This window comes from Piliocolobus tephrosceles, chromosome 3, assembly GCF_002776525.5.
Source record: "Piliocolobus tephrosceles isolate RC106 chromosome 3, ASM277652v3, whole genome shotgun sequence".
NCBI lineage: Eukaryota > Metazoa > Chordata > Mammalia > Primates > Cercopithecidae > Piliocolobus > Piliocolobus tephrosceles.
In genome coordinates, this window is record NC_045436.1 from 182,044,590 (window position 1) to 182,068,008 (window position 23,419).

At 45.8% G+C, this 23,419-nt stretch overlaps 1 protein-coding gene across 2 annotated transcripts in view; it reads right to left on the reverse strand.

The window, feature by feature from the left end:
- Positions 1-23,419, reverse strand: part of FAM193A (family with sequence similarity 193 member A) — a 133,048-nt gene that overhangs the window by 72,669 nt on the left and 36,960 nt on the right. For both annotated transcript variants that reach the window (XM_023206801.2, XM_023206802.1), the window contains exons 5-7: positions 18,376-18,500; positions 11,624-11,771; positions 702-779 (exon numbers count right to left, since the gene is read on the reverse strand). In XM_023206801.2, the coding sequence (XP_023062569.1) occupies positions 702-779; positions 11,624-11,771; positions 18,376-18,500 (351 nt within the window). The remainder of the gene's footprint in view (positions 1-701; positions 780-11,623; positions 11,772-18,375; positions 18,501-23,419) is intronic.

A 23,419-nucleotide genomic window follows, 5' to 3' on the forward strand; every position in this document is an offset into this window, starting at 1 on the left:
GATGGGGGAAGAGAGTCGGTGTGGCGCGTGGATGGGGGAAGAGAGTCAGTGTGGCGTGTGGATGGGGGATCAGGGAAGCCAAGTTTCCAGATGAAGCCAAGGGCCCCAAGACCAGATACAGGATGTTGCTAGCAAGCTCTGCCAAACAGTACCAGCAAAAGTGGAGCACAAACCTGCCTGGAGGAGGCACTGCCAGGAAGTTGAGGAAGGGAGAGTCCAGATCTGCCAGCTGCCATGTTGAAGGCACCACCAGTGCCTGGCACTGTCTGGAGGTTTGAGCACTCTGTCTGGGGATGCTGGGCCCCCATCCCAGCTCTGGGACATCAGGCGACATCCTTAACCTCACCCCATCACCCTCCTTCATATGTAAACTGCAGATGACACCACCTGCCTCATAGGGGACTATGGGATTCAGGTAATACCCTTTGCAAAATACCCAAGGCTGCTGTGGGATAGAGAGGCCACTCAATACACATGGGTTTTTCTTGAGGCGTATGTGGAAAATAAGGAAATAGGGGAACAAAATTAGTTTATCTTGAGATTAAAAACACCATCTTGAACAGTTTTTAATGCTGGCAGCACATGCCAATGTGGTCCTCCAATGCTGTTCTAACAGAGCACATCAACATGCAGAGAAGTCATTTGCTGTCAGGACAGATTTCTACTTCCTTTAATTTCTACTCTCTTATTGACAAGCTTACCTGTTCTTCAATGAATCTTCTTTGTTTAAAAAGCTCCCAGTCTTCTGTTAACATGCGCTGCTTGGTTTTCATTGTCATCTAGTAAGAGGATGTAAAAAAAAGAAAAAAAAAGAAAACCCTTAATACCTGTGACAATTATACAAGACATTTTCACGAGGAGACTTTCTTAAAATGATATATATAAAATGATATATATATGATATATTCTAAATCTGTCAATACAGTGGATGAACATTCACTATCTACTGAATGCCCATTATGTGCCCTGAATGTGTTAGAAATAAGCAAGATGATGGTAATTTGGTCCTGCCACACGAAGAGCTCAGACTACAGGAAAGGAAGAGCTATTAACAGGCATATGAGTCTTAAGAAGCAAAGCAAAGCAAAACTAACGAAGTAGGAAGGAATTAAAGGCAAAAAGAGACATTACTGAGAAAACAGAGAAGCAAATGTGATTAATAAAACTGAAAGTCGGTTCTGTAAACTTCTGCCAAGGCTGAAAAAGGTAACATAAAAAAACAAACAAACAAACAAACAAAAAAAAACAACAACGAAAAACCAGGATTGAGAAAGGATATGGGTACACATGAAGATTGTTTTGTTTTGTTTTTTGAGACTGAGTCTCACTTTATCCCCAAGCTGGAGTGCAGTGGTGCAATCTCGGCTCAATGCAACCTGTGCCTTCTGGGTTCAAGCGATTCTTGTGCTTTAGCCTCCTGAGTAGCTGGGATTACAGGCGCCCACCACCACGCCCAGCTCGTTTTTCTATTTTTACTAGAGACGGTGTTTCACCATGTTGGCGAGGCTGGTCTTGAACTCCTGGCCTCAAGGATCCACCTGCCTCAGCCTCCCAAAGTACCGGGATTACAAGCATGAGCCACTGCGCTCCCTGGCCAGAAGGCTGTTTTTTTAAACTATGAGACAACGTATCTTTTTAAGTTGATACTTTGCAATATCTAAAGAAGAGTTGCAAACAAGGGGCTCATGGGCTGTTTTGTCCGACTTGCACAATGCCTCTTTTTAAAAATTTTCAAGATTTCACCTAATAATCCAGATTTCTGGCTTCTCTTGACAACTCGGCAGCTCTGGTGGCCCTATGAAGACTGCTGGACCCAAGTGGGGATTGCCCCTAACACAGAAGAGGAGAACACATGCACGCACACCCAGGTGTGGCCTTCACTACCCATGCCCCACGCTCCACTAGGGCCTATCCCAACTGAGGGCACTTTAGAAGGTGAGGGTGGTGATGGCCATGAGCACCACAGGAACTCTGGGGCTGCTCTACCCCATATCATCCATTTCTGTGGCTTTCCCTAGCCATGCAGGTGTGAGCTTACAACTCTTTACCAAATGATGTGGATAACTTCTTGAGCCAAATTCCATTTGTAAAACTGACTCGATACAGAAGGAAACCTGAGATAGACTAATGTCATGTACATGAAAAAGGCAGACAAGATCTATAGTTCTTGTTATTCTTCCCTGTAAAAATGAATTAGGCCCCAAAGTTTTACGGTAGGTTCTATCAAATCCTTTATGGGACAGAAAATTTAAACTATTCCTGAAAACTGCAAAAACGCAGAGAGTTTCTCAATTCATTCTATGAAGCTAGCACAACCTTTATACAAAACAAGACCTCAAAGACCAAGACAACTCAATTATACCTCAGAATATAGATATAAAAATCCTAGCTGGATGCAGTGGCTCACACCTGTAATCCCAGCGCTTTGGTAGGCCAAGGTGGGAGGATTACTTGAGGCCAGGAATTTGAGAACAATCTAGGTAATAAGGCAAGACCCCCACCGCTACAAAAAATTTCATTTGTTTGTAAATAAAATTATCTTTGAGACAAGGTCTCTCGCTCTGTCACTTAGGCTGGACTACAGTGGTTGTGATCACAACTTACCGTAGCCTCAACCTCCTGGGCCTGTGATCCTCCCACCTCAGCCTCCCAAGTAGCTACGACCACAGGCACACACCGCCACACCTGACTAATTTTCTTTTTTTTCCTTGTAGGGATGGGGTTCTCCCTATGTTGCCCAGGTTGGTCTCAAACTCCTGGGCTCAAGCGATCCTTCTGCTTTGGCCTCCCAAAGTGCTGAAATTACAGGTGTGAGCCACTGCGCCAAGCCAAAATTTAGCTGGCACACTGGCACGTGCCTACGGTCCCAGCTACTCAGGAGGCTGAAGTGGGAGGATAGCTTGAGCCCAGGGGTTCGAGGCTGCAGAGAACTAATATCTCGTCATTGCACTCCAGCCTGGCCAGCAGTGTGAAACCCTGTCTCTAAAAATAATTTTATATAGCTGTCCAAATACACATACACACACATACACGCGCGCGCACGCGCACACATGTCCTAAATCAAATATCAGCTAACAAATTTAATAATGGAATAAAGAATGACATATCATGATCTACTAAGCGTTTCATCCCAGGAATGCAAGAATGTCTCAAAATTAGGTAACCTAAACTCTTAATTCATATAGAAATTGATGTAAGAAAAATCATACCACCAATTTTGACATCTTCCTGTTTTATTTTTTAAATGATAGCCTAAATAAACTAGAAATAAAAGTAAACTTCTTTAATTTGCTAGAAAGTATCAAAAGTCTGTATGGCAAGCATCAAACTTCATGGTGAAACACTCACAGCAGCCCCTCGAAGCCAGGACTGGACAAGGGTGCCAGTATCAATGCTCTTATTCACACTGGTCTGAAGGTCCTAGTGGAAGCCAAAAAAAGGGGACAAATGCTGGAAAAGATGAGATAAACCTATCATTATTTGTAGAAGATACTGTGATTTCCTAGACTCCCAGATTCAAGACTCAACTCAAAAACTACAAGAGTTAATACTGGCATCTGGCGAGACGACTGGTCACAGGGCATCTCCATTTTCCCAGTTTCCAGCATGAATGCTTTAAACACACATTCCCCGCTCAAGATGCCGGTCATAGTAGCCCCTCAAACTACAGACTATGGAGGCAGAAAATGGGTCAAGATTTACAAACTATAAAACCATAATACAAGATATTTTTAAAAACCTTAAAAAAGAATGACATACCATATTCTTGGATGAAAAGATTCAATATGGGTGCCAATTCTCCCTTTTCATTGTATATGTCTGCAGTTATTATAAAATCTTAGTGTAGAGTGTAAGAGTTGTTTGATAAACAACATCAATAAAAACCTCTTCCTTGACTCCTTACAGCTTCTGGGTAAATTTTTTCTTTTTTTTTGGGGGGGGGGGGAACAAATTTGGGTACCTGCAGGCTTATGTATGTGTCAAACAACAAAGAATGAATTTTAGAAAGCAAACATAAAAATACTTGATGTCAAACTTCCAGCCTGGGCAACATGGTGAAACCCCGTCTCTACCAAAAATACAAACAAAAAAATTAGCCAGGCATGGTGGTGTGTGCTGTGATCCCAGCTACTCTGGAGGCTGAGGTGGGAGGGCTGCTTGAGACCAGCTGGCGGAGGTTGCAGTGAGCTGAGATGACACCACCGCCTAGGTGAGAGAGTAAGACTCCATCTCAAACAAAAACCTACCACTCTCTTGCCACATACATACATACTTATTTGTGAACAGAGACTCAATTATTTTACACGTATTCAACATTTTAAAATCTTTGAATCAGTATAAAATTTCTAAAATGTTCTTGATTAGAAGCAACCAATGTTCATTCAAAGGTTTTAAATTAAATGGCGCATTACAATGGCTCCAGTGGAGAGTGGAGTGGCCACAAACCAAGAACTCCAGGGGTCACTGCAGCTGCCCCCAAAGCCTTCAGAGGAACACAGCCCTGCTAACATACTGATTCTGAACTTCTGGCCTCAAGAACTGTGAGCATAAATTTCTGCTGTTTTTAGCTCCCCCCAACCTTCCACCCATGCATACGTGGTTCCAGAATGACTATTATTCTCTGGATGTTACTAAAGTGGCTCCATTTCCCTCAACTGTATTAGTGGCAGATTGTTTCTCATGGTTTCTTCACAAGAGAGTGAAAATAAAAACGCATCTCCTGGCCAGGTGTGGTGGCTCACGCCTGTAATTCCAGCACTTTGGGAGGCTGAGGTGGGTGGATCATGAGGTCAAGAGATCTAGACCATCCTGGTCTACAGGGTGAAACCTTGTCTCTACTACAAACACAAAAATTAGCCGGGCATGGTGGCACATGCCTGTAGTCCCAGCTACTCAGGAGGCTGAGGCAGGAGAATCACTTGAACCCGGGAGGCAGAGGTTGCAGTGAGCCAAGATCATGCCACTGCACTCCAGCCTGGTGACAGAAAGAGACTCCGACTCAAAAAACAAAAATCATCTTCTGGTTGCTTTAGTGAAGAGACTGGTTTTCTCTTTGTAAAATCGATGTAACATGCAATTTTAAAGAAATACACTTTACTTTTTAAGTGACACTGTATTTTCTCCCTAGAGAGAATATGTATATGTTATTTTTACATATATACTATCTTTCCTGGAACAAGAGCAATAATACCATATATAACAGTTCAAAATAAATGTTTAACTTCAAGAAACAGATACATCAAGAAATTACTAATCCCAAAGGATTTTTCAGTCTTAGTAAAGGAATTTCCTTAAAGGCATTTTTGCGTTTAGTTACAGTTCAATTGGAGAAATGAATCTCTGAAACTAGAACTTTATCTGCCATTTCCATCACATGTGGAACTAAGGACAGCACCCCAGGCTCCTAGGGGCAGGATGTTATGCTACTTAGGTCACCGCTGACCTAAACCCCAACAGGCCTGCCTGACTGAGGCCCTCGGGAGCCTCCTGCCACCTGCAGATGTGGCAACACCAGGAAGCAGTAGTGAGGCTCTAGCCACACTGGGTTTGGCCCAGCGCTCAGTAAGGGTTCATCTTCCTTCTCTTCCATCTCTTCCCCTATGTTATCACTAACTATACTATTTTTCTGAAGTCACCTGAAGGTTACAAGTTATTCATAACCTCAGAAACTTATAATGACACATGATGGGAAAGCCAGGTGATATGGCTTAGATCTCATGTCAAACTGTATTCCCCAATGTTGGAGGTGGGGCCTGGTGGGAGGTGATTGGATCGTGGGGTCAGACTTCCCCAAAGGTGCTGTTCTAGTGATAGTGAGTTCTCAGGAGATCTGGTTGTTGTTTAAAAGTGTGTAGCACCTCCCCACCCCCCTTCCTCCTACTCCAGCCATGTAAGATGTGCTGGTTTCCCCTTCCCCTTCCACCATGATTGTAAGTTGCCCGAGGCCTCCCAGCCATGCTTCCTATACATGCCACAGAATCGTGAGCCAATTAAACTGCTTTTCTTTATAAATTATCCAGTCTCAGGTATTTCTTTATAGCAGTGCAAGAATGGACTAATCCACCAGGGATGAAACAAGTGAACAGCGTCAATCCTACAGAAGAAAAACACCAAATGCAGGAGAAAGGAAGGTGGGAGTTCCATGCAGAAAAGCCTCCAGACTCAAAGCTTCACTACAACAGGCCAGCATCTCCTGTTCAACACCAGGACAGGAACTACTGACACACGCAAGTCACCGTTGTTGACAGGCAAAGCTGATGTGCACTTAGGCTTGCAGACAGGTGCCTCCCCTGAAGGGTACTCTGCAAGTCCCTAGGAAACAATGAGTACCAGGCACAGAGGCCACCCGCCCCAGTCAGGGACAGATGTGTCCCTGAAATGAAATCTGAGATGAGACCTCATGGTCACCTAGTCCAAACACCTCTCCAACTATTCTCCACATTCCCTAATATGGAGAACTCATTTCCACACTACAGCCCACTCTGCCTTCGAACGACCCTTGCAAGGGACCCTTTCTGATCACACACGTCTACATGGGGTCTAGACTCTGCTCCCGGGGGCTGTCTGGGACGAGCTGAATGTCTGCTTCATAATGGTCATTTCTTGACCACTCAAGCCAGCAACCTCAAGTCCCTTATGCTTCCCTGCCAGGGGTGTCCAGCCTGGTTAGAGGTGTCCTGAGGACATGCAGTGAGGCTGCTACCACCCTGATTCCAGGACCTTCCACGTCTGCCCTGTGACATCACGTCAACCTGTTACATTGATATGGTTCACCTTTGTCCTCACCCAAATCTGATGTCAAATTGTAATCCCCACATGTTAGGGGAGGAACCTGGTGAGAGGTGATGGGATGATGGGGGCGGATTTCCCCCATGCTGTTCTCATGACAGTGAGTTCCCACAAGATATGATGGCTTAAAAGTGTGGCATTTCCCCTCTTGCTCTCTCTCTCCTGCCACCACGTAAGATGTGCCTTGCCTCTTCTTCTCCTTCTGCTATGATTATAAGTTTCCTAAGGCCTCCCCAGCCATGCGGAACTGTGAATCAATTAAACCTCTGTTCTTTATAAATTACCCAGAATCAGGTAGGTTGTTTTTTTTTTCCTTCTTCTTTGAGACAGAGTTTCACTCTCGCTGCCCAGGCTGGAGTGCAATGGCACAATCTCAGCTCACCCCAACCTCTGCCTCCTGGGTTCAAGTGACTCTCCTGCCTCAGCCTCCTGAGTAGGTGGGATTACAGGCATGCGCCACCACGCCCAGCTAATTTTGTATTTTTAGTGGAGATGGGGTTTCGCCATGTTGGTCAGGCTGGTCTTGAACTCCCGACCTCAGGTGATCCGCCCACCTTGGCCTCCCTAAGTGCTGGATTACACTTGGCCTCAGGTAGATCTTTATAGCAGTGTGAAAACGGACTGATATGCCCACCCTTCCGGGTCTGATGACACTCTCCAGTGGATTCATCAACACTCAGCTTCTCCATCTGCACATCTGCTACGGCTACAAACACTAACAGGAGACTGTGGAGGAGGACCCTGACACAGCGTTCTCTGGGCCAAAGGCAAATACCACCATTGCTGCGATTATGGTGTACTGTGGGGAGCTATCCATGCCTACTCAGAAGGTGCTTGGGGCACCTATTTTTTATGAGGTCCTTGGTAAAGGTAGGCAGGGTCCTATGCACTTGGGAGGTTTCAATGACCTAATGCAATACAACTTGACTGCAGCTCATGCTGGCAAGACAGAGACTCAGCAGGTGACACTATGTCGTCAACGGAGACACTCTCGGATTAAGGACCCTTTCACGCGCTTCCCACAAGCAGCCTCTCTGGGAGTCCTGAAACCCTGCCCTGCACAGCGGCCCTTCCCTGGGCTTCAGAGACCTGAGCTCCTATCTCTGCTCCCAGCCAGGGTGGTTGTGGCTTCTCACACCTCGCTCCTCTGTGAGGCCAGAGCAGATCAGCTTCACTCCCTTGAGCCCCAGTGACAAGACTGAGCCAGGAAGAAAAACCGGCCTCCCGCCTTTTGTTTTTCCTTCTCAAGGTCTTTCCTTCACAGTGTCTGCTGATGACCTGAGATCTCACTGCTCCTCCTCTCCTCTGTACTCTCAAAACCCACCCTGCTTAGGTGCCGTGGGATGTGCTCTAGAGCAGTGGTCCCCGATCTTTTTGGCACTAGGGATCGATTTCATGGAAGACAACTTTTCCACAGACCAGGTGAGGCAAGCGGATGGTTTTGGGATGATTCAAGTTCATAACATTTACTGTACACTTTATTTCTAGTATTACTACACTGTAATATAGGATGAAATAATTATACAACTCACCCCAATGCACAATCAGTGGGAGCCCTGAGCTTGCTTTCCTTCAACCAGACGGTCCCATCTGGGGGCGATGGGAGACAGTGACGGATCAGCAGACATTAGACTTTCATGAGAAGTGTACAACCCAGATCCCTCGCACGCGTAGCTCACAACAGGGTTCGTGCTTCTATGAGGATCTAATGTCTCTGCTGATCTGACAGGAGCTGGAGTTCAGGCAGTAATGCAAGCAATGGGGAGTGGCTATAAATACTGACAAAGCTTCACTTGCTCACCGACCACTCACCACCTGCTGTGCGGCCTGGTTCCTAACAGGCCATGGACTAGTACTGGTCTGTGATCCAAGAGTTGGGGATCCCTGCCCTATAGGGTACCCAGTAACCAGCGGCCCACAGTACAGTACCAACACAGGGACTATTTACTGTCCCTATGCCTATATTTTTTTTCATTTTTTGAGATACAGTCTCACTCTGTTGCCCAGGATGGAGTGTGGTGGCATGATCATAGTTCACCACAGCCTCGACCTCCTAGGCTCAAGCGATCCTCCCATCTCAGCCTCCCGAGTAGCTGAAACCACAAGTGCACGCTACCATGGCTGGCTAATTTTTGTATTTTTGTAGAGACAAGGTCTTTCTATATTGCCCAGGCTGGTCTCAAACTTCTGGGCTTAAGTAATCCACCTGCCTCAGCCTCCCAAAGTGCTGGGAATACAGGTGTGAGCCACTGAGCCTGGCTGTTTTCTTTTTGTTTTTTTTTTTTTTTGAGACAGGGTCTCACTCTGTCACCCAGGCTACAGTGCAGTGGCACCATCATAGCTCACTGAAGCCTCGAACTCTTGGTCTTAAGTGATCCTCCCCTCGTCAGTCTCTAGAGTGGCTGGAACCACAAGCACATGGCACTAAGCCTAATTTTTTGTAGAGACAAAGTCTCACTATGTTGCCCACGCTGGTCTCAAACTCCTGGGCTCAAGTGATCCTCCCACCTTAGCCTCCCGAAGTGCTGAAATTACAGGTGTGAGCCACTGCACCTGGCCAGTTTTGCTTTTTAAAAATAACACACAAAAAACTTATTTGGAATCAAAAGCTCGTATAAAACTAAAACATCACCTAATGTCATTATCTCATTTTGCAGGTGGGAAACTAAGACTAGGGAAGGAACACTCATAGGGCAGATCCAGGACTGCATTCCGGTGTTGACTGCCATGCGGGTTCTCCCTGGGACCCAAGTCAAGAACATCCCAGGGAGTGGTGACCTGGACACACCACTGGCCCTCCTGCACGGCCACAGCCCCGAAGAGCCTGTGCTGAAGATGCCCACTTCCTGGAGCAGGTTATTGCCCACTATCCTAGCTTCCCCCAACTCCTGCTCCCTCTACCAGAACAGCAAACTTGTGAAAATCGGCTGGTACACCCACAGATGGCAGAGGGGAATGCAGCTTTCAGCGCCCTCTCTGCTGTGCCGTCCCCACATGGCACAGCTGCAGCCCCTGGGATGCTCCAGGCCTCACGAGATGAAGGCTGCTGAGGTGCTGCTGCAGTGGGAGACTCTGCCCTCCCCACCTGGCATCCAGACCCTGCTCTCACAGTAGTCCAGGCTAAGAAGTCGCTGGTCAGTGACAAGCCACAGCTGGAAAGTCTCTGGTTGCAAAAAACAGACAAAAACATGAATTAGGAATACACCCACTTTGAAGAAAACACAAAACAGCAACTGTTCTCTCAGGCCTCTCACCATGAGGCACAGGACACAGAGGGAGTCTCCCAGGACCAAACTGACCTCCAAGGCCCCTTCTCACCCTGATGTGCTGTGCGTACAGCGGCCAAGGAAGAAGCGCAGGCAGAGTCATGGGAGAATCTCAGGGCCACCTGCCCCAAGACAAGCTCAACAGCACAGAATTCCGCATATGACAAAGTTGGAACTTATTCCACTGAAGCTGACAAAGGTTTAAAAAAAGCCAGCAGGCCAGGCGCCGTGGCTCACAAATGTAATCCCAGTACTTTGGGAGGCTGAGAACGCAGAAGAATGGAGTAAGAGAAAACCCGCGAAAATCCAAACAGACCATTTGTAGCTCTAGTCCCTGTGGCTGCAGAAGAGAACAGCAACAGAAAACACGGCCTGTAACTGTGAAATCAATGACACACTTCTCGAGAGCAGTGAGCACATGCTAGTCTCTTCCTTCTTCCCAGTCGCTCACAGCACTGACAAGGAACACTGACAAGGAGCCACGGCTGGCATCCACGTGACACTCACCATGCCAGGGCAGACATGGAAACAGCGCATGTCTTAGGCTAGAGCCCAGGTTCCATTTTCCTACAGAGAGTCTCCAAAGTGCAACAGATAAATAACTCAGTCACTCCTCCTTTACCGCTGCTCACACTACTGTCATCTTTAAACCAGGGCCACTCTCAATTCCTTCCTGGCCCAACCCCGCTTTAGGAGAGCAGGCAGGCCAGGGGTGAGAAAGAGGGGGCGCCATCTCAAAGCCCTGCTCTGTCTGAGAGGCTTGGGCTACCTGAGCACCCTCCCTTCGAATCCACCTCCAGCAGGTGCTCTCCTTCTTCTATATTCCACCTCATGAGCCACCTGCCACCTGTGCACGTGTCTGCACTCCCTTCTAGACTACAGATGGACAATGAGCTCTCAACAGCAGAGTGCTCAGTAAATGGCTCCTGGACTTAAAAAATCTCCTACCTGGACAGGGCTTGGTGGCTCACACCTGTAATCCCAACACTTTGGGAGGCTGAGGCAGGCAGACCACCTGAGGTCAGGAGTTCAAGACCAGCCTGACCAACACGGAGAAACCCTTTCACTACTAAAAATACAAGATTAGCTGGGCGTGGTGGCACATGTAATCCCAGCTACTCAGGAGACTGAGGCAGGAGAATCACTTGAACCCGGGAGGCAGAGGTTAGGGCGAGCCCAGATCTCACCATTGCACTCCAGCCTGGGCAACAAGAGCGAAACTCCATCTCAAAAAACACACACAAAAAACAAAACCTCCTACCTGGGGTGCAGAGCCTGGGTGACAGCCTGTGTGAGTGATAGCGGGTATGCGCAAGCCAAGGAGAACCTGACCAACTGCTGCCACCACATCTCAGGCACAGGAGGCGTAAGCCATCTGTGATGCCAACAGGTTTCCCATCCCTTCTGGAAAACCAGCAGCTGACACACAGGGGCTACCCACATGCGCCTCTGGGCCTCAGTCGGGAGTTCCTGACTTGCAGCTCAGGACAAAGCTAGTCTCTTGGTGCTGCCTTCAACATGGCCATGTGAGGGTGTGCGCGGGTGTGGTGGTCCTGGGTGGCACTCACCTGCTCGTCGACATAGGCATCGATCCTCTTCTGGCACTCCAGCCACTCCTCGGCGACTCTGCGCAGCTCCTCCTCGGAGCGCTGGTACCTCTGCAGCAAGGTACTGTATGTGTCCTCACTGCAGGTGTCGTGTGTGGTGGTTCCTAGCCTAGGAGAGAGAAGGCCTTGTAACGAAGGAAAGAACTCAAAGGCTCTGAAGCAGAGATGAGAAATGTGCTTCCTGCTGCTACTACCTGCTTTGTCAACTCGCCTCCCAACATGGAAAACGGGGTGCCACTCTGCACCACAGTAGGGAGCTGTGAGGAATCAACAGATCCCCATGCAAGGCCACTGGGACAGACTTGTAAAAAGGAGATGCTCGGCTGGGCACGGTGGCTCACGTCTGTAATCCCAGCACTTTGGGAGGCTGAGGTGGGTGGATCACCTGAGGTCAAGAGTTCGAGACCAGCCTGCCCAATATGGCGAAACCCCATCTCTACTAAAAGTACAAAAAGAATTAGCTGGGTGTGGTGGCAGGCATCCATAGTCCCAGCTACTCGGGAGGCTGAGACAGGAGAACTGCTTGAACCCAGGAGGTGGAGGTTGCAGTGAGCCGAGATCACGCCACTGCACTCCAGCCTGGGTGACAGAGCGAGACTCGTCTCAAAAAAAAAAAAAAGAGAGAAGCTCAAAGAAACAACAGCTTCTGAGAAAACAAATGAGCACTGAACAACATGTCTCTAAAGACTATGGCTTAACAATTCAGTTTACCAAATATGGAATTGCAAAATAAAAAAATTAGATAAAAATAAAAATTAAAAATGATAATAAAAAACAAATATGGGGATGCAAAGTTATTTTACTCTTGAAAATACAACTGGCTCAGAGAAAACAAAACATTTAATGAGACATAAAATTTAGATCTGGTTTTCAAATAAAGCAAAACAAAATTTGATTTACTTGAAGAAATATAGTTACAGTTTTCTGTCTACTATATTACATTGTATTAAGAAAGATGGTGGTCGGGCACAGTGGCTCACACCTGTAATCCCAGCACTTTGGGAGGCCAAGGGGAGCGGATCACCTGAGGTCGGGAGTTCAAGACCAGCCTGGCCAACATGGAGAAACCCCGTCTCTACTAAAAATACGACAATTAGCCGGGTGTGGTAGCACATGCCTGTAATCCTAGCTACTCAGGAGGCTGAGACAGGAGAATCGCTTGAACCTGGGAGGTGGAAGCTGTGGTGAACCAAGATTGCGCCACTGCACTCCAGCCTAGCAGACAGGGAGACTCTGCCTCAAAAAAATAAATAAATAAATAAAGAGATAGCAAGATGGAAAATGAGAAAATAAACAGGAAACAGAAGACAAACGTGCAGGTGGACAGTGAGAAAAAACACCTCGATTTCTGAAGAGACTGTGAGCAAGATGGCACTTGGGAGACAGAAGGCTGGGGGCTGGGATTAGGAGGAGGACGCATAGAGGTGTGGAGACACATGTAGATTATACCAGAAAAAACTCATGTTCCTAATACCTAAATCTATCAGTGTGAGCCAAAATAAATGAAATAAAGACATCTTGACAAGGATGGCTTAGAATCAAATACAACGTTTATAATATATCAAGAGCTCAAAGACTCTGTGCAAGGTTAGGGATCAGCACTGTGTATATAAAACACTAGAAGCCACCAAATGAATAATGGCACATCTAGAAGAATCAGTACTTGATAACTAGATACTTATTACCAATTTTATAATTATGTCTACCCATTCAGACACACACATACATTCATGTATACATATACATATTTTGAAATGGAAATATGCCCATGGTAACTAAAGATATGACTACAGCATGTTTAAAAATACGGTAGTGGACATGGGGAAAAAATGTATAATACTAAATTATTTATAAAACCTAACTTTATGATTTTCTGTATTTTCGGAATTTTATTTGTAATGACAATCTAATGATTTTATAATAAACAATAAAGCTATGTGGAAATTAGGATCTTTTCATGGGTGAAATGGGCAGGAATGACTCCCTCTTCTCCTCTGACTTATCTTCACCCTCAGGTGAATCGCACCTGGGAACCTCGCAGCTACTGAAGCCATCTGTGCGCTCACCTATTGCAGTCTCTCCAGGGGAGGCAGCAGAGGTTGGGTGTAACTGGACAGTCATTTAGGGAAGCACAAAGGAAAGAAACAACACTGATGCACATGGATTGAGGCTACTTCAAAACATCAAAACTGTTCTCCTAAGGCTGTTTCTGCCCCTCAGGAGACAAAACTCCTTAAGACACGGACTCCAGTGGCGCTGGGCTTCTGCCACACTGCAGCCCGTGAAGTAGTTTTCCTCCCACTTCTCCTCTGCCAGCCTTGCTCTTCTGTGACTGGTTTCCATTCTTCATACAGAATCTAGTTTCTACCCAATTCCATCCTGCCCCTACTTGCTCCACCTGGAACGCTGGGATGCGGCATTATACCCTGTCATGTGTTCCTTGTTCCACTCCTCCTGGAAGTAAGAATGTATCTCTTCCAATTTATAGAAATTCAGGTTATTTGGAGCCAAGGGAGAGCAAAGCGGGTGGGAGAGGGGGTTTGTGGATATCTTTGGTGGTGTAATTGGAAAGCAATCTGCAGGCACAGGGCTTCCCCACAAGCAAAGCTGTGCTAGGATCAAGAGTCACAGGGACTATCCACAGGGTTCAGTTAAATCAATGGCTCAGCAAACAGCTTTCTATCTAAATACTGAGCCTGCAAATACAAGACAGCAGCATGGAAACAGGCTTACTGTAACATTACCAATAATGTGTATGTGAAACGTCATTATTGATAAAGAGAATGAAATAACATTGGTTTGGGTAAATTTTATAAGCCTAATTTAACATATATTTAAAGTGAAGCCCACATTGGGCTACTGACACCCACAACAAAGAGAAGCAGGCCTGAGGGATGTGCCCCCTGATAGAAACACCCCCCACCTATGCCTCGGCCTGCCAGGGGATCTGAGCAGAGCCATCCAGAGCCTTCAGATCCTACCAATTCTCAGGCAGGACACAGGAAGGAGGTGGCCAGACTGCTCTGTGAACACGCCTACGCAGGATCAGACCAAGGCACCCCCAGGACAGATGGCCCAGTTCTTTCATAGATACATTTTAAGACAAAAAGGGGTGGGGAGTCAGGGGAAGGAGCCTGCCAATTACAGACTTTCAAAGGCTATGGGGAAAAAAAGAAAGGGGCAATGCAGATTTACTGTTTAATGGGTAGAGTTTCTGTTTTGGGTGAGGAAAAAATTTTAAAGTACATAGTGGTAATGGTTATAAACACTATGAATATAATTAATGTTAATGAAATATACCCTTGAAATAGTTAAAATGGTAAGCTTTATGTTATATATACTTTACCATAATTTAAAAAAAATGTAATATATCAAAAGCCATTGAATTGTACATTTTAAGTGGATGGATTGTACAATATGTATTTCATGATACAGAAGCTTTAGGGGGTGTTTGTATGTAATCAGTAGCAAAATTTTTATGAATTGTTCAATGTATATCTGTACACTAGCAATGCAAATCTGAATTATCCTGAATTAGTCTCAGGCTGACAAGGGAGTCAGGTGCCGAGCACAAAGGCATGGTGCATCCTGGCGTCATCAGTGCTGCTCAGGGAACGCGCTGGTTGGTCTCACTCTGTCCCTGTCTGTGTTTATCCTTCTCCCTCAACTGTCTCTGGGTCTCGAAAGTGAGAGGTGAGACTGCAGCTTGAGCCCCGGCATCCACACTGGAGACATGGCTCATGGTTGGAGTCTGACCATTAATACCCAATGACCAAACAGAAAATCCAGAACTAGGGCACAGAAAAAGATGGGAGTTTTATGATGCACTTCAGGTTTCAGTCACCCACCTACAGACTGACAGGCCGACAAAACTCACTGGCTTACCAGTAAACCTTTTTTTTTTTAAGGTAGATACCCTGGAATCTTGTTTGTAGAGCCCCTCTCCCAAGAGGCATGTCTTCTCATGAAAAGGGCTTTTGATGTATCTGAACGTCATAACCAGGAACAAAGTCTACTCCACATTCCAGATTCACCACTGTGAATTCTCTTCCGATACCTTTTATTCTGCAAGGGTCACATTAAGGACTTTCCAATCTTGATACACAGTGGCCACAGAAGGGAAGGAATGGCTAAGAAGCAAGTCGGGGCACAGGGAACACTGGAAGGGTCCGCAGCCCACCTGCCAGCTGGTCACACCCCCCATAACACCTTGTTCTGATTTTTTTTTTTTTTTTTTTCCTGTTTTTCTGAGATGGAGTCTCGCTCTGTCTGTTCCCCATGCTGGATGGAGTGCAGTGGCATGATCTCGGCTCACTGCAACCTCTGCTCTCGGGTTCGTGCCATTCTCCTGCCTCAGCCTCGCGAGTAGCTGGGACTACAGGTGGGTGCCACCACACCTGGCTAATTTTTGTATTTTCAGTAGAGACGGGGTTTCACCGTGTTAGCCAGGATGGTCTCGATCTCCTGACCTCGTGATCTGCCCCCCTCAGCCACCCAAAGTGCTGGAATTACAGGCATGAGCCACCGCGCCCGGCCCTTTTTTTTTTCGCTTTTTAACAGATGGGGTCTTGCTGTTACCCTATCTGGTCTCCAGCTCCTAGGCTTAAGCAATCCTCCTGCCTCAGCCCCCCAAGTAGCTGAGACTAGAGGCATGAGCCACCACGTGCAGCTTCTGATCTTTTTGTCCTCAACTCTCTTTTACTTAACTGCTTTCTCTAGAGGTAAGGTTATGAAGTGGAGATGGTCAGGACCCCTCGAATAAAATTTGTGAATACAGGAAACAAAGACTGGGTCAATAATCGGATTTTGGTTTTGTTGTTGTTTTGTTTTCTTCTGTTTTTTTTTTTTTTTTTTTTTTTTTTTTTGAGATGGAATCTCGCTCTATCGCCCAGGCTGGAGTGCAGTGGCACGATCTCGGCTCACTGCAAGCTCCGCCTCCCGGGTTCACACCATTCTTCTGCCTCAGCCTCCCAAGTAGCTGGGACTACAGGCACGCGCCACTATACCCGGCTAATTTTTTGTATTTTTAGTAGAGATGGGGTTTGACCATGTCAGCCAGGATGGTCTTGATCTCCTGACCTCGTGAGCCACCCGGCTCGGCCGGGATCACAGGGATTACAGGTGTGAAGCACTGTGCCCGGCCTAATACACGGATTTTAAGAGAAAAAAGGCAGGTTGGGCGTAGTGGCTCATACTTGTAATCCTAGCACTTTGGGAGGCTGAGGCAGGTGGATCGCTTGAGGTCAGGAGTTCAAGACCAGCCTGGCCAACATGGTGAAATCCCGTCTCTATTAAAAATACAAAAATTAGCCAGGCGTGGTGGTGCAAGCTTGTAATCCCAATCCTGGCTACTTGGGAGGCTGAGGCAGGAGAATCACTTGAACCTGGGAGGTGGAGATTGCAGTGAGCTGAGATCGTGCCACTGCACTCCAGTCTTGGTGACACAGCAAGACACTGTCTCAAAAATAAAATAAATAAAATAAAATAGCAATAACTGGTGTAGTCAACAGAACAATTTATTCCCTTGCTTTGCGAAGCTAACAATTTTTTTTTTCCCCTGAGAGAGCATCTCACTCTATCACCCAGGCTAGAGTGCAGTGGTGCACTCTCGCCTCACTGCAACCTCTGCCTCTGGGGTTCAAGCGATTCTTCTGCCTCAGCCTTCTGCGCAGCCAGGATCACAGGTGTGTGCCACCACACCCGGCTAATTTTGATATTTTTAGTAGAGACGGGGTATTACCATGTTGGCCAGGCTGGTCTCAAACTCCTGACCTCAGGTGATCCGCTCACTTAAGGCCTCCCAAAGTGTTGGAATTACAGGCATGAGCCACCACACTCGGCCCCTAAGTATGTATCAATGTGGTCAAATGTAGATGGCTGCTGTCACGATGTGTCTGTATTATGGGAATGTGCTCACGTGGTAAATAGAACAAAACACCAAAGAACAAAATCACGAAACTGCAGACCTGTGGTAGCTCATGCATGACTCAGTGCAGGGAACAGTGTTCTGCTGTTCAATTTTTGTAATTTTTGCTGCTAATTTTTGTATTTTAAATAGAGATGGGGTTTCACCACGTTGGCCAGGCTGGTCTTGACCTCAGCGTTCTGCTGAGTGACATGACATCAGGAGGAACACGCCTCCTAACTGAACGTGGTACCACAGGGCAAACACATGACCCCGAGCAGATACCCCATGAGTGACTGCTGCACCTGCACCCCTTTCTCAGTGAAAGCACAGAACCCAGCCAGCCTCCCAAGCGTGAAGAAGCCACATGGAAGCGCTACACCAGGAGACAAAACAACAGAGCCCCAGGTAGCAAGGGAATGTGTAGGAGACACCAAGCTGTATCCAGGGGGCCTTAGGCACCTTCAGACTTGGGCCTCTTCCCTCCTCCATTTCCCCTGCATGTCTAAGAGTCATAGCATGAACCACACCACAGGTGCCCGGCCAAGGATGGGTCTTGTCAAGGAAAAGTGTTATATTTACTGTAGCTTTTCTGTATGAAGAATTTATGGTGTTAAATCTTAGTAGCATTTAAAAATTTAATTGTATTACTTCTCGGGTTTTGAGTTTTTGGCCCAAACGATCTTTTTCTCGAAGCCCTGTTATTTTTCCTGCAAGAACTTTCATACTTGGTGGTACTCAGGTACACCAGTCAGGAGAAAAGACTGCTGTCACACCACAAAGACATATACGGGTTAAGGCCAAATACCTGATTTGTGACACCAGTGCGGGCAAGTTGCTCTGAAGAAGTGGCTCTGAAAAGACCAGATTTTCAAACAGGTGTTTATTATGCAGTTCCCACGTCACTTGGAACTTTTTCAAGTGTTCATTTTCCTAGTTAAGAAAAAGATAAACAGAATATGTAGTGAATTGCTAAAGACTTGAAAATTCCCAGAGGGATTCCCTCCCCGCTCTCCCTCTCCCCACACCACACACACATCCCTCTTCACAGGCCCAGAGCGTTCAGCTTATGATAAGTGCTGTTCCCTGTACGTCCCAAGTCACACAGTGGATCAGAACTCTGACTATAAGGACATGTAGTCAGTCTAGATGGCAAGTTTAGAAGGGCCGCAAAGACAGGGGTGAAAGGTGTGCACAGAGACAAAGCAGTAACTGCACATGTTTGAGAGTCATTTCTCACAATTATACTTTTAAAATGTAATGAAAGCCCTTACAGTTCAGACAGTTTAGATACATCAAGTCCCTCAATGCCAAAGGATAATAATTTTCTTACCTATTTGGAGAAACCTTCCATTCTAATTAATACACACAATTTCTCCACTTGCAAGACCCTATTAGAGGTAAGGTTTTTTTGTCTTCCTAATAAACATAGGCAAACTCATCAATTACTTTAGCCAATACCATGAAAACCTAGAAGTGTCCTAGTCATCATAAAGAGTCATGTCAACAGAGATGTACAGCAAGCCCCCAACACAAGACCACTGAGGTTGATGCCATTATTACCTTTCCTAAATGTAATGGTCACATTTAATAAGTCTTGCTACAACCATGCGTGTGTGAATCCATGCTTCCCTCTGTCAACTACACGGACACTATTGGTGTTCAGATCACGTTACATCTTTGGGTGAATGTTCCTGACTTCAACAATCGCCAGCTCTGGAAGCTGCACTTCATCAGGCTTGGCTACTCCACGTCTCCTGAGTCGGGTCACTCACAGGGACTGGGTTTAGAGGTCTGCTCCTGTTTACAATATAGCCAAGCTGAGTTGATGGAGAACTTAGCAAATGAACGACACTAAGATTTCATTGTTACGTCACCTGATAACCCTAGTTGGTATGGGGGCTGAGAGAACAAATTATAATGATTAACTTCTGTTCTTCAAAGTAAACACCTACAAACACATTTGGAGACAGCACACCAGTGATACTGCTAGACCACTGTGTGCTAGCCTTGCTGGTTATAGCTCTGTTTTCATACCTGGAAACACAAGCACTGAGAGATTCAGCAATGAATCTATGCCATCTGCAGAAAACCTCAAACCTTCCATTTTGTTAACATTTCCAACACTTTTCCTCATCGTGTTTTCACCAGTGCCTCCCAGACTGAAACATCATCACTCCTGTTTCACACCAAGCACATCTCAGAGCAAGCACATTCAGTACAGGAAAAATGCATGTGGCAGGAGACTGGGGCCAGGTAACTGATAACCAGCCCCAGACTGGAACCCATAAATGTGCTCATAATTATGAAGTAGGTGAAGTGCCAAGCCCATGCTGCCCAGGCCCTGTGCCAGGTACGAGGACACAAAGACTACCTCCTGCTAAAGTAGTCCGTTGCTCTCCAGGAGTTCCCGGAGAACAGAACAGTAGGCAGTAACCTGACTTACGATTCAGCTACAGGACAAAGAGTACATGGGAGTGAATGCAGCACCCGGATCAGACCAGGCTGGCAACCAGCTGATGGAGGGGCCTCCTGGAAGAGCTGAGGCTTTGCCTGGCCTCCATTGGAAACCTCTAGGATAGCCACTTCCACCTGCCTGCCTATGAGTGGAATCACAAATCTGGCTTTCTGGGCCAGTTGCTAGTGGTCACTGGGTGAAGGCTGATTCATAAAGATGTTCAGTATTTTTAATAAAATCTAAAATTATACCTCTAGGTGAGGCATGCAAGACAAACAGATTATCAGACTCACTTCACAACCTGAAATCAACTTGGAGTTTACTTAAGTAACACATGCTAACACCTGAGTGTCTAGCATGGCCAGGCACTATCCTCACCGTTGAATTCAATGCCTCCAGTAAGCTCCCTGTGAATTTGGTACAGCCCTGCCATGCCCTATCGACAGGTGTAGAACCAGCATAGAGGGGCTCAAATAACTGGACCGGGGCACGCAGGCATGGGCTTTGCAGGATATGTTGTCACAGCTCCTATGAGAGGTGAGGCCTATGGAAGAACTCCTGAGCTACAGGCAGAAAGGCTTGTCAGTGACCTAAGGGCAGGCTTTGCAGACTGTTCTCGCTTCCCACTACAAAAAAAAGGCTTAGGGGTTTGGAAGAAGGAAGACAAGATGTTTAGAATGTAGTTCCTACAACAGACAGAAATAACGGGATATTTGAGATATTTCTTATTTGTGGATGAAAATTTAGACTTCACTATTATAGCCTTAGCCTCCCGAGTAGCTGGGATTATAGGCGCGTGCCACCATGCCTGGCTAATTTTTTGTATTTTTAGTGGAGACGGGGTTTCATCATGTTGGCCAGGCTGGTCTCTAGCTCCTGACCTCAGACAGAGCAAGACTCCGTCTCAAAAAAAAAAAAATTCTTCCTTTTTCCAACTACGTATCTGTAAAAAGTTGAATTTTTTTCAGTAACTTCAACCAGACAACCTATGACAACAGACTGAATGTAGAAGATGAAGCTCCCACTGCTTCTACAGAGAGATCTGAAGAAGCGTGAGCGACCCACTCTTAAGAAATATGTTGGCCGGGCACGGTGGCTCATGCCTGTAATTATAGCACTTTGGGAGTCCAAGGTGGGCAGATCACCTGAGGTCAGGAGTTCGAGACCAGACTGGCCAACATGGTGAAATCCCGTCTCTACTAAAAAAAAATACAAAAAAAATTATCCAGGTGTGGTGGTGGGCACCTGTAATCCCAGCTACTTGGGAGGCTAAGGCAGGAGAATCACTTGAACCCGGGAGGCAGAGGTTTCAGTGAGCCAAGATCACACCATTGCATTCCAGCCTGGGCAACAATGTTTTATTCTGGAAAACAGTTATTTTTACATGTGTAGTTTATGTTACATTATCTAATGTAAAAGTGTATTGTTTGTTACATTCTCTAATACATGTTAAATATGCAATTTATGTAATCTAATGAGAGCTTACATTTTTAAAATGACAATAAGCATTTAAAAAATTTCTCAGTTTGAATTTCAATACAGCAAGTACTGATATAAGTCTGCATAAAAAAGCACACTTCGGGGTCCTAAATTTTTAAGTATAAAGGAGCCTGAGTCCAAAACTGTTGAGAATTACTGCACTGAGACACTGAGTTTATCTTAAGCTGGTGCTGCATAGATCACTGGATGGCAGTGTAATAATGTGGCTATAAATTTGTGAAGATTTTTGGGTTTTGACTGGAATAACCCAACCATAAAAAGAGATTGGTTGGCATTACTCGATAAGAAATTACTGTCAGTCTTCATGGATATGACAATGGAACTGTGGCTACCTAAGATAATGGATGACTATTTTTATTTTTATTTTTTATTTTTTTATTTTTTTATTTTATTTTATTTTATTTTTTTTTTTTTGAGGCGGAGTCTCGCTCTGTCGCCCGGACTGGAGTGCAGTGGCCGGATCTCAGCTCACTGCAAACTCCGCCTCCCGGGTTTATGCCATTCTCCTGCCTCAGCCTCCGGAGTAGCTGGGACTACAGGCGCCCGCCACCTCGCCCGGCTAGTTTTTGTATTTTTAGTAGAGACGGGGTTTCACCGTGTTAGCCAGGATGGTCTCGATCTCCTGACCTCGTGATCCGCCCGTCTCGGCCTCCCAAAGTGCTGGGATTACAGGCTTGAGCCACCGCGCCCGGCCCTGGATGACTATTTTTAGAGACACTTATTGGAATATTCTAAGACAAAAAGGCACATTGTCTGGAACCCATATAAAAATACTGCATCAAAAAGAGGGTGGAAGAGAAAGTGGAAGAAAAAGAAGGCATAATGAAGTCAGAGTGGCAAAATGCTGATTAACTGTGGATCTGGGTAAGGAGTACATAGAGATTCACTGTAGTCTCCACCCAGAATCCAGAATCCTACATTACAACATCTCACAGACCATTTTCAACGAAGTCCTGTATTTTATGTTTGAGATCACTTTTTCTTTGATGTTCTGTAGCTGTCACTATCCTATATCCAGAGAAGGCTTTTTCAACATCTTATCTGGGAAATCTGATAAGCTTCCTTGCTGAACACTAGTATTTTTCAGTAATTCTGAGAATTTCTCAGCTATCACCTCCACCCTTATTCTGCTTCTCTTTGGGGACTCTGATTACTGGTGGCTAGACATCTTCACTGCATCCTTCAGGTCTCAACCTCTCTTCCGTGGCCCATCTCTTTGTTTCTTTGAGTTACAGTCTATAGAATTCCTGCACTTCCTTCTTGCAACTCACCAGTTCTCTTTTCAGCTGTTTATTGTTTCATCTATCCATTAAGCTTTTCCAGAAAATTATGTTTTTGTTTCTAGTTTTAGTTTTTTCAAATCTGAATGATCATTCTTTAGAGTATTAATCCTTAACTCCCAATTTCAAACTTTTACAAAGTTTCTTTAAGCACAGTTAACATAGTTACTCTATATTCTTTTTTGAACATTTAAATGTCTTTGCTATGTGATTCTGTCTATTGCTTCTGCTGGCTTTCAAATGTGTTGTCATGAACCTTGTGTGTTTTATGACTTTTTTTACTGTGAGCTGCTCATTTGGGGGATTTTATCTATTTGAATTCTCTGAGGTGAGATTGAAGACTTCTGGAGGTGATCTGCATGCTGCCTGACTTTACCAGCTATCTTGGACCACTGTAAAGTAACTTCCAGGCTTGGGCTGTTTCATACTACACCGACATTTATTCAGACTCCAGCTCATGTGGCAGCTGGTTGATAGCTACCAAGTCTCTGGGAAGTTATACTCCCTGCACCCCCACCCCGAGGACATGAGAGCTGCAGATCCCTGCTGTCCCTTTCGGTGCCCGGAGTTTCCACTTCAACCTTACTGAGGGTGTCGTCACTTACAGTCCCGGC